The sequence below is a fragment of the Mustela lutreola genome, chromosome 4, assembly GCF_030435805.1.
Source record: "Mustela lutreola isolate mMusLut2 chromosome 4, mMusLut2.pri, whole genome shotgun sequence".
Classification (NCBI taxonomy): Eukaryota; Metazoa; Chordata; class Mammalia; order Carnivora; family Mustelidae; genus Mustela; species Mustela lutreola.
This window is the reverse complement of record NC_081293.1, coordinates 184781082-184791753: the sequence shown is the minus strand read 5'-3', so window position 1 is coordinate 184791753 and position 10672 is coordinate 184781082. Positions and strand designations below refer to the sequence as shown.

At 39.8% G+C, this 10672-nt stretch overlaps 1 protein-coding gene across 5 annotated transcripts in view; it reads right to left on the bottom strand.

Moving 5' to 3' along the window:
• Positions 1-3338: 3338 nt before the first annotated feature.
• Positions 3339-10672, bottom strand: part of AGBL3 (AGBL carboxypeptidase 3) — a 59184-nt gene continuing 51850 nt past the window's right edge. For 4 of the 5 annotated variants that reach the window (XM_059171902.1, XM_059171905.1, XM_059171904.1 and 1 more), the window contains 2 exons: positions 9449-9680; positions 3339-4172 (listed from right to left, as the gene is read on the bottom strand). In XM_059171902.1, the coding sequence (XP_059027885.1) occupies positions 3749-4172; positions 9449-9680 (656 nt within the window). In that variant the 3' untranslated portion in view covers positions 3339-3748. Of the gene's footprint in view, positions 4173-9448; positions 9681-10672 lie in introns of those variants that run through there. The other variant, XM_059171907.1, reaches the window with a different exon arrangement.

Here is a 10672-nt window from a genome sequence, read left to right as displayed (position 1 = left end):
GCCAAACAGAGAGCCAGATGTGGGGCTTGATCCCAGGACCTTGAGATCATGACCTGAGCCGAAGGCAGAGGCTCAACCCACTGAGTGGGGCCCCCACTTTTTATTTCTTATCTTCTAGCTTTTAATTACATGCTAGACAGACGTTAATACCTTATAGAAGGTCTGGATTATGATATCTTCTTCTAAAGAGTAGTTTTGTTTGGGGAGAATTTGTATTACTAGCAGATTATTTCTGTCTTGTTGGGGTTTTATTTTAATCTTGTTTGAATGTTCCCTTCCAGTTTTGTCCTTAGTCCTAGGCTGGAGCTCTTGCTCTTATGCATGGTCTTTATTCACAGGACATGTTTTTTTCTGAGGTTTCAATTCAATGTTGGGGATTTTCACCAAGGTCTCTATATTCTGGTTGAGTTGGAACCTCAGTATCTTCCCAGGACTCTTTTTTACTCTGTTTACTATACTTTACATAAACATCTTAGGATATGGTCAAGGACCTGAGAGTAATTTTCTACATAGATTTTGGAGGCTATTTTTCTGTGGTTCCTTTTTTTTCAGTATGCTGCCTCTAAATTTCAGCTCTCAGAGGAGACACAAACTCTGATCTCTATTTTGTCTGGCCAGTAAGATTGTGGGGTTCCACTTCTCTGAACCATGGTTTGGAAAATGCCTCTAGGATGAAACGTGGGACTGAATGAATGGGTTAAGCACCACAGTCCTGTGCTAATCACGATCTGTTGCCTGAAGTCACTTATGTCTTGAGATGATTTGGTTTTAGTTTATAGAGGATGGGTTAGTCCATTACCAGCTTTTCTGTAATGGTTAGAAATGGATACCCTCATTCATTTTTATAAATGGATAGCAATATAAATATTTAAAAACTTAAGGTTCCGGGATGCCTGGGTGGCTCAGTGGGTTGAGCCTCTGCCTTCGGCTCAGGTCATGATCTCAAGGTCCTGGGATCAAGCCCCACATCTGGCTCTCTGTTTGGCGGGGAATCTGCTTTCCCCTCCCCTCTGTCTGCCTCTTTGCTTACTTGTGATCTCTCTCTCTCTCTAATAAATAAAAATCTTTAAATAAATACATACATACAAACTTAAGGTTCCTCCATGTCTTTTCATGGCTTGATAGCTCATTTCTTTTTGGTGCTAAATAATCCATTGTCTCTGGATGTACCACAGTTTATTTACCATTCCACTACAGCAAGGCATCTTGGTTTCTTTCAAGTTTTGGCACTTATGAATAAACCTGCTGTTAATATCTGTGTGGACAGAAGTTTCAACTCCTTTATGTGAATACCAAGGACTGTGATGTGGCTCATATAGTAAGAATATGTTTTGGTTTTATCTTTCAAAGTGGCCATACCAATTTTTAAAGATTTACTTATTTGACAGAGATTACAAGTAGTCAGAGAGGCAGGCAGAGAGAGAGGGGGAACAGACTCCCTGCTGAGCAGAGAGCCCAATGTGGGGTTGGATCCCAGGACCCTGAGATCATGACCTGAGCAGAAGGCAGAGGCTCAACCCCCTAAGCCACCCATGCACCCTGGCCATACCATTTTCTAATCTGTACTGTTAGTATTTTTTCTGCTTCTGTTCTCTGTTAGAGATTGTAGAGATTTGGTGTAATTTCTTAAATTTTTTATAGAATTCAGTCAACCCATCTGGGCCTGGTGATTTCTCTTTTGACAACTTATTGGTTCAGTTTAATTGATATAGGCTTATTCAGCTAGTCTATTTCTTCCTGTGTGAATTTTGGCAGATTGTGTCTTTCAGGGAATTGGTCCATTTCATATAGGTTAACCAATTTGTGGGTAGAGAGTTGTTTGGAATATTCTTTTATTAACCTTTTAATGTCTGTGGTATTAGTACTAATGGCTTCTCCTTTCTGATATTAATAATTTGTCTTTTTTTTTCTTAGTTAACATTGCCAGAAGCTTATAAATGTTACTGACAATGGAATATTATTCAACATTATAAACAAATTAGCTATTAAGGCATGAAAAGACATGATGAAGTTTATATGCATATTACTAAGTGAAATAAGTCAATCTGAAAAGGCTAAATACAATATGATTCCAGCTATCTGATATTCTGGAAAAGGTTGAACTATACAGACAGCAAAAAGATGAGTGGTTGCCAGGGTTTAATGGGGAGAGAAAGATGAATATGCAGAGAGAATATTTAGGGCAGTGAAACTACTCTTTTTTTTTTTTTTTAAAGATTTTATTTGAGAGAGATTGAGAAAGCATGAGAGCATGAGCAGTGGGGGAGGGGGAGAGGGAGAAGCAGACTCCCTGCTGAGCAGGGAGCCAGAAGCAGGACTTGATCCCAGGACTCTGCTTAATTGAGCGAGCCCAGGGGCCCCAGTGAAACTAATCTGTATGGTACTGTAATGGTAGATCTCAGTAGACATTTGTCCAAACCAACAGAAAGTACAACATCCTGAGTAAACCCTAATGTAAACTATGGGCTTTGGATCGTCATGATGTATCAGTATAGGGTCCTTAGTTCTAACAGATGGTGGGCGATGGTGATAATGGGGAGGCTATGTAGGTGTGGGTGTCCAGGGGTTTATGGGAAATACATTCTGCTCAGTATTGCTGTGAACTTATTCTAAAAAATAAACTCTATTAAAACAGAAAATAAAATCAAAACAGAAATATAGTTATTTTACTATCCCAGTGAGTTCTCAAACCCTCTGGCTTTTGGGATTGTTGGGAGTAGACTACCCAACCTTGGGTTTTCTTAGTTTCATCTTGCTACCATAACCTAATTAGCTTATAGCCTGTATCTTTCATGTGCCTCATCTACCTGATTCTCATTCTGCTTAGCCTTACCCCACAATGGACACCACTGGTGACCTGTGACTCTTGTTTTCTCACTCATCACATCCACCTTGACTTGTTTGCCTGACGTGCCTATTTCTCTGTAGTGTCCTTGAGGAATCCCTCCACTGTCGTCTTATGAATGACAAACTGTGAGATGTTCCACTTGCTTTCACATGAATAAATGGCTGGAAATGGACATTTATTAGCTCTAAAGCAAACAGCACATCTCATCTTTTACATTGTTGCTACATTTTGAGAAGTAAAATGACCACTGTAAACCATCAACTATCCATTTCGGTGCTATTTTATGACACACTTGCTTTGTGCAATTAACACTCTCTAATTCATAGTATTTTCTTTAACTGTCACATGTGTACAACTTAGCACTTTCCTAGGTACCATCTTACTCTGTAATTATGTTAGTCTTGTGTGTTTTACATGTACAATTATACAGTAATCTAATGGGGAGAAATGTCTTTTATACCATTGATGGTTTCTAGCACACTAAAAGAAATTCAAGAAAAGATGTTGATTGATTTATTAAGGTGCCTACTAGGAATGTTAGAGGCATTGATAGTAGAGGTCATTCGTCCTTGAGTTCTTAGTTTTTTGGTGTTCTAATGCACACGTTGTTTTGGAAGAATTCAGAAGTTCATAGATTTTTTTTTCCATCCTGACAAAAATTAAATATAAATAAGTGATTTTAAATTTTCTGTATTTTCTCTGGATTTCTTTCTAAATCTCTGAAAGATGTTGCCACTAATGAAGATGGGTTATCTGGACCTTGTAGTTGGGATATGCATATGTATCTGTAAGGGGGGGCGCGCGAGAGAAGGTAGGGAGGGCTTCTTTCTTTCTTTTCCTTTTTACTAGGTAGGCATATGGTATTTTCATCCAAGGTTTTCAGAGTAGCATAAAGCTGAATTATTTGTCTCTCTGGAGGTTCAAATAGAAGGCAGGTTGTCTGTACTTTTTACTTGGTTGCTCATCCTTATTTTTAGCTGGATGTGGAGCTATTTGCAAAGAGTTTTGCTCGTTGCATTCTTCAGCTTGAAGACTCTCTTCTTTGCTAATATCCGCGTCCTTTTCGAGACTTGAGGGATAAGTCTCCCATTTGCTGCTGACAGGTTTTACGTCTTTAGTCTTTGTGGCCTTGATTCGAGAGTGTTTTTTCTTTTTCTTGGGCACTTTAAGAGGTGACAGGTTTTCAAGTGGGCTCTGGGACACGGACTGGAGCCACTCTAGAGAGCTGACCGTTAGATTCCGTTGGCTTATAAGAGGGTGATTTCTGGGTGGTGTCCAAGATGTGCTGAATCTCTTTACATTTATGTAAGTCACTGGCTTTTGTCTAGGAAAGAAATGAAATACATGAGTTTTTCTCTTGTCATGTACCCTAGGTATTTGTAGTCTTTAGGTATTTGTCACAGTTTAAGTCTTATTTTTAAATCTTGTGGTGAATTCATCTTCCCTTAGGATTTTTACCATTGTTTCCTGTGAGAATGATCTAGGTCTTCAGTTTCTGGTCATGATTTCTTGGAACTACTCCAATCCTGTACTTGTGAATGCCAAGAGGGTATGTTTGTTGAGATACCTGCTCTGACCCAAGCTTCCCGACTTCTACTCTGGGCCTCTATACATCTACCTATATACATCTAGTTAAAGTAAATGTTCTCTAAAATTCCACTTTCTCTAAAAATCGACTTGTTTACTCTATTAGAATATACTCAGTTAAACCCTACACAGTTTTTTCTATAGTCAGTAAAAAGATTGATATGAGTCCAAAAGATGGAAAGTGCATCTGTTTCTTTTTCCTCGAAGTGAAAAATCTCTCCAGTCACATTTTGATATGCATAGTCTTTCTCAAGAATTTTTTTTTAAAAGATTTTGTTTATTTATTTGACAGAGAGAAATCACAAGTAGTCGGAGAGGCAGGCAGAGAGAGAGAGAGAGAGAGGGAAGCAGGCTCCCTGCTGAGCAGGGAGCCCGATGCGGGACTCGATCCCAGGACCCTGAGATCATGACCTGAGCCAAAGGCAGCAGCTTAACCCACTGAGCCACCCAGGCGCCCTCTCAAGAATTTTTATCATTAAAAAAAAGAATTTTTATCATTAATAGATGGAATGCTGAATATGAGATTTAATCCTTAATATCTGATTTCTGACCAGTGTTTGACAGGGAGGAAGAGGTGTCCGGCCTCTTGCTAATCTGATACTGATTAGCATCCACCTAGACTCCATTCATTTTGGTTAAGAACAGAACAGACAATTGAAGTTCCAGCCCCATAATTACGTTCAAATGTTACATTCTTTAGTATAATAATTCTGCCAGCCGTTAAAGTACATTAAGTATTCTCTCCCTAGTCCAAACTTGGAAAGATGTCTAAAATGGCTTGACAAAAGTATGATTTTCTCATTTTGGGGGTTAGTCTCACTTTACTCTGTAATCACTTCCTATGGGTGACATTACGTGTGCCGAGTCAGTCAGACAAAATATATAAAGTCATAAAGAAATAAGTTCAAAGAGCAAAAAATATCCACTTGATTGTATTGAAGTATATAGTGAATTAATCTGTTAAGAATGGTCTTGCTTGGGGGGCGCCTGGGTGGCTCAGTGGTTTAAAATCTCTGCCTTCGGCTCAGGTCGTGACCCCAGGGTCCTGGGATCAAGTCCTGCATCGGGCTCTCTCTGCTTGGCAGGGAGCCTGCTTCTCCATCTCTCTCTCTGCCTGCTTGTGATCTCTGTCTGTCAAATAAATAAAATCTTAAAAAAAAAAAAAAAAGAATGGTCTTGCTTGCTATTTTCCTATTTTTTTCTTGTTTCCATGTATACCTACGGTAGATCCTTTGGGGAAGGGCCTACCCCAGGCACAAGGTGCCCTTCTCTGGGGACTACCTCTTGACCCACAAGGGTCGTCCGCCATTTGTAACGATCTGTTCTCTACCCACTGGCATGGTTGCCAACCAGATTCTCTTTCCCTGTAACTTTGAATTGGGAAGAAGAGAGAGTCTTGAAAGCGCAAGTGTTGGGGGTTGCAAATTTGTGCCGGTGTGAGGTATGAAGAGTTTTCTGCAGAGAGAGACAAGAGGAGACTGAAGATGGACAAAGTTCAGGCGGCTTTCCATTCCCTAGTTTCAGCCCTTTTCTGAGACCTGACTGAATTCTCTCTACCCTTTATTGCCATAAATTGTCTTAGACTTTCTTATACTTCTTCCCTCCTACCCGACCTTGTACTTTCTGATTAAAGTAGCTTAAATTGGTTTCTCTTATTTGCACCCAAAGGGTTCTTAATTAATACAATCTATTAGCTGTCTGCCCTTCCAGACTCAGGCCAGTCCACACTGAGTACGCTTCAGGGTTCAAAGTGTGTAAGAGACCGCTCATGAATATAAGAATTAAAAATCAAGGGACGCCTGGGTGGCTCAGTGGGTTAAAGCCTCTGCCTTCAGCTCAGGTCATGATCCCAGGGTCCTGGGATGGAGCCCCACATCGGGCTCTCTGCTCAGTGGGGAGCCTGCTCCCCGCCCTCCGCCTGCCTCTCTGCCTACTTGTGATCTCTGTCAAATAAATAAAAAATCTTAAAAAAAATTCTCTTATATTTATTAAAAAAAAGAATTAAAAATTAAAAATCAAAAAATCAAGCTATGTCTTGACTGTCATCTTTGCCTAGGTCAACTGTGATTTTGTTATTAGTTTCTGGATCGTTGAGTCCGCTTGTGTTATCATAATGTGACTGGTCCCTTGTTTGCCCAGGCCTGTGCTCTCTGTCTCGCCCATATTAGCTGACATATTAGACACAATTTCTGTTAGGCCCTGCCTTCCCCAGCACGATAGCTATCCCTTCTGATTAGAAACTGTCACCAGTTGCCTATCCTTATAGTTTTATGGACTTTGCTGGTTATACTATTAAGAAATGAGAATGTGAGAACTACTTGGAACTACTCCAATCCTGTACTTGTGAATGCCAAGAGGGTATGTTTGTTGAGATACCTGCTCTGACCCAAGCTTCCCGACTTCTACTCTGGGCCTCAGTGCCTAACCTATATACATCTAGTTAAAGTAAATGTTCTCTAAAATTCCACTTTCTCTAAAAATCGACTTGTTTACTCTATTAGAATATACTCAGTTACGGGGCGCCTGGGTGGGTCAGTGGGTTAAGCCACTGCCTTCGGCTCAGGTCATGATCCCAGGGTCCTGGGGTCGAGTCCCATGTTGGGCTCTCTGCTCAGCAGGGAGCCTGCTTCCTCCTCTCTCTCTCTGCCTGCCTCTCTGCCTACTTGTGATCTCTGTCTGTCAAATAAATAAATAAATAAATTCTTTAAAAAAAAAAAAAAGAATATACTCAGTTACACCCTACACATTTTTTTCTATTAATGTGGCATTAATCAAGAGTTGGGGGTCACTGGGAGACTCAGTGGGTTAAGCCTCTGCCTTTGGCTCAGGTCATGATCTCAGGGTCTTTGGGATTGAGCCCTGCATCGGGCTCTCTGCTCAGCAGGGGAGCCTGTTTCCTCCTCTCTCTCTGCCTGCTTCTCTGCCTACTTGTGATCTCTCTCTCTGTGTCAAATAAATAAGTAACATCTTAAAAAAAAAAAAAAGTTGTGGGGAAAGCATAAAGAGGAATATCACCCTCTGTCAGGGCTTTATCCAGAGAGAACCATTGTTGGGGCTACGTGCTACTGGAGATCTTTCTAGGTGTGTATGTGTATAATAGGCACACTTTAAATAGACTTGTATAGTCTGTAAATGCAACATAACAAAGTTGATTAGTAGTTTTTATTCACTTATGCATTGTGAACATTATCACATGTTAATCTGTACAATATTTCATAGCTACATAATACTTCATTCTATGGATATACTATATTTAAGCACTTTTTCTGTTGTTGAACATTTAGGTTCATTTCGTTTCCTTTTTCTTGGACGCTTTTAAACAATACTGAAATGAACATCAAGGCGCCTGGGTGGCTCAGTCGGTTAAGCATCTGAATCTTCAGATTTTCTCCCTGCCCACCCTCACTCATTATCTCTCTGAAATAAATAAATCTTAAATAAAGAAGTGAACATCACTACAGAAACCTCTTACCTAGGTTTTCCACCCCACACTTCCGGAAGTTTAATTTCCTTTTTTTGAGTATACCTGCTGCTGAAGTGAGCACATTTTTTGAGAGAAAGAAAGTGATGGGGGAGGGCAGAGGGAGAAGGAGAGAGAGTGAATCTTTTTTTTTTTTTTAAAGGTTTTATTTATTTATTTATTTGATAGACAGAGATGACAAGTAGGCAGAGAGGCAGGCAGAGAGACAGGAGGAAGCAGGCTCTCCATGGAGCAGAGAGCCCGATGCGGGGCTCGATCCCAGGACCCTGGGATCATGACCTGAGCCGAAGGCAGAGGCTTTAACCCACTGAGCCACCCAGGCACCCCAGAGAGAGTGAATCCTAAGTAGATTCCCATGCTCAGGACAGAGCTTGAAGAGGGGCTCGATCTCACAACCCTGAGATCATGATCTGAGCTAAAATCAAGAGTCAGAAACAACAGACTAAGCCACCCAGGCGCCCCATTCCTAGGTTTAATTTCTAAAAGTGGAATTTTTTTAGTCAAAATTTATATATAATATGGAGGATTTTTCATTTACATTGCTGGATTGCCTTTCAAAACTCTGCATCAAAAAACCCACCCAAAGCCAAAAGAAACACAACTCTGTATGAATTCATATTCCAACCATCAGTGAGTTAATTCTTCCATCGAGAGGCAAAAACGAATAGTATTTCATTATTGTTTTAATTTGCACTCCTTTAAGTGAAATTAAACATTTAAAATATTTATTGACCAATTTTTTTCTTTTGTGAATTTCTGGTTCATAGCCTTTGCTCATTTTCCTACTAAAATATTCAAAATTTTGTCATTGATGTGTAGGTCATCTGTGAATATTTAGTTTATTGGTCCTCTGTTTTTCATTTGTATTTTAAAGGGAATATAACAGATTCTGAAAACAGATTGTCTGTTGGCTGTGTGACCTTGGACAAATCACTTAAACTCTTTGCACCTCAATTTCCTTAGGTACAGAGTGTAAAATACACATGGTGTGTGTGCAAACACAGAATCATGTCTAGTACAAAGATACCTCATAAAGATTTGTTAATAATGTTTTCAGCTTGCTGTTGTCTCTTAGGTATACGTGTTTCCTTTTAGTCTTAGTGATGGTTCTATTTTTTTTTTATCTTTAAAAGAAATCTGGTCTTATTCTTTATGCTTTCCTCTATCAATACGCTTAAGTAATTCAAGGTAATTATTTCTTATTCTGGTTGCATCCTAGGATTATAAGCCTTAAACACATTGGAGAAATCTGAAGTCAGGCTACCGTCATACGTTATGCACGTATACTTACTCAGAGATCCAAATTAATGAGTGATTTCATGCACATGATCAATTAAGACCTGATAACCTATTCCTGTCACCTATCTATTGTTCTCTGATGGCTTTGGGTTTTTGTCCCTTTGTCAAATGCAGTGTAGCTGCCACCATTTTTAAGAGCGTATGTTTATTTCTTAGGATAATGAATTACTAAACTTTGCTTCCTTATAAAAATGTAGTCAATATCTGAGAATGACAAAATTGTATCGACTTACTGATGTTGAATTTGGAAGTTGGTTCTTGGGTTGAGTATTTGTTTCTTCTGAGGGGTTTGTACATTTTTAGTGCTTTCCATGATAGGGAGCAAATACTGCAGAATCTCTTGAGTTTGAGCTATTCTTTTATCCCTGTAGATTCTCTTTTCATCATCTGTCCAATTTATGCCAGTCTTCTTGCTCGGGAAAGAAGTACATTCTTTCATTCTGCTTTTAAAGTTGTGATGCAGATCTGGGGAGCAACCACAAATACACGCACAGATACATGAACTAAATCAACTCAACAATTACTTATTGAACATTATGTGCCAAGGATCTTTATCCATTATATTGTAATTACAGGGTCAGAAAAGAGCAAATAAGTAATATATAGAGTATGTCAGATAATGCTGAAGTTTACAGGATAAAATAGCGTTGGGGAGGGAAATAAAGAATTCTTGGGGGAGGGGTTGACTTCTGTTTTTTACAAGGCGCTCAGGGAAGACCTCCCTGTGCAGTTGAGGAATGTCAGAGGAATTAGGGAGTGAGTCCAGCAGATACCAGAGTAAAAGAGCATTCTAGGCAAGAAAAATAATAGGTGCAAAGGCCCTGAGTGAGGAGCATGTTAGTTTGTTGATCACCAAGATGGCACAAGTGGCTAAAGTAGACTGAATTATGGGGAAAGAGCTAAGACAGCAGCTCGGCTAGGTGGCTTGGACAGCGTTCACATGGGGCCGTACAGGCCATTGTAAAGACCGACTTTACTGAGTGTGAAATGGGGAGCTACTGAAGGGTTTTGAGCAGCTGAGTGTTACCATCCGAGGTTTGTTTTAGCAGGACCCTGCTGTTATATAATCCTACATTTTGAGATTTTACTAGTGAATTAATGTGTGATGAGAGAAGAATCAGTGGTGACCGCAGAGCTTCTGATCTTGAGAAACAGAAGGATGGAGATATGGGAATGACCGTGAGAAGGGCATGGCCGAAATCCCTCCTTACTTACAGGATACACAGCAATTGTTTGTTAATTGTGGTCCTTTTAATAACATTAAAAAGTGTTTACTTCCCCCTTGCATTAGGTAAGACTACTATAAAACAAACCTCAGGAAATAACAAGTGTTGGTAAGGATGTGGGGAAATTAGAACCCTGGTGCACTGTTGCTGGGAATGGCAAATGGTACAGTCACTGTGAAGAAAAGTATGGTGGTTCCTCAAAAAATTGAGAATGGAATTCCTGTATGATCC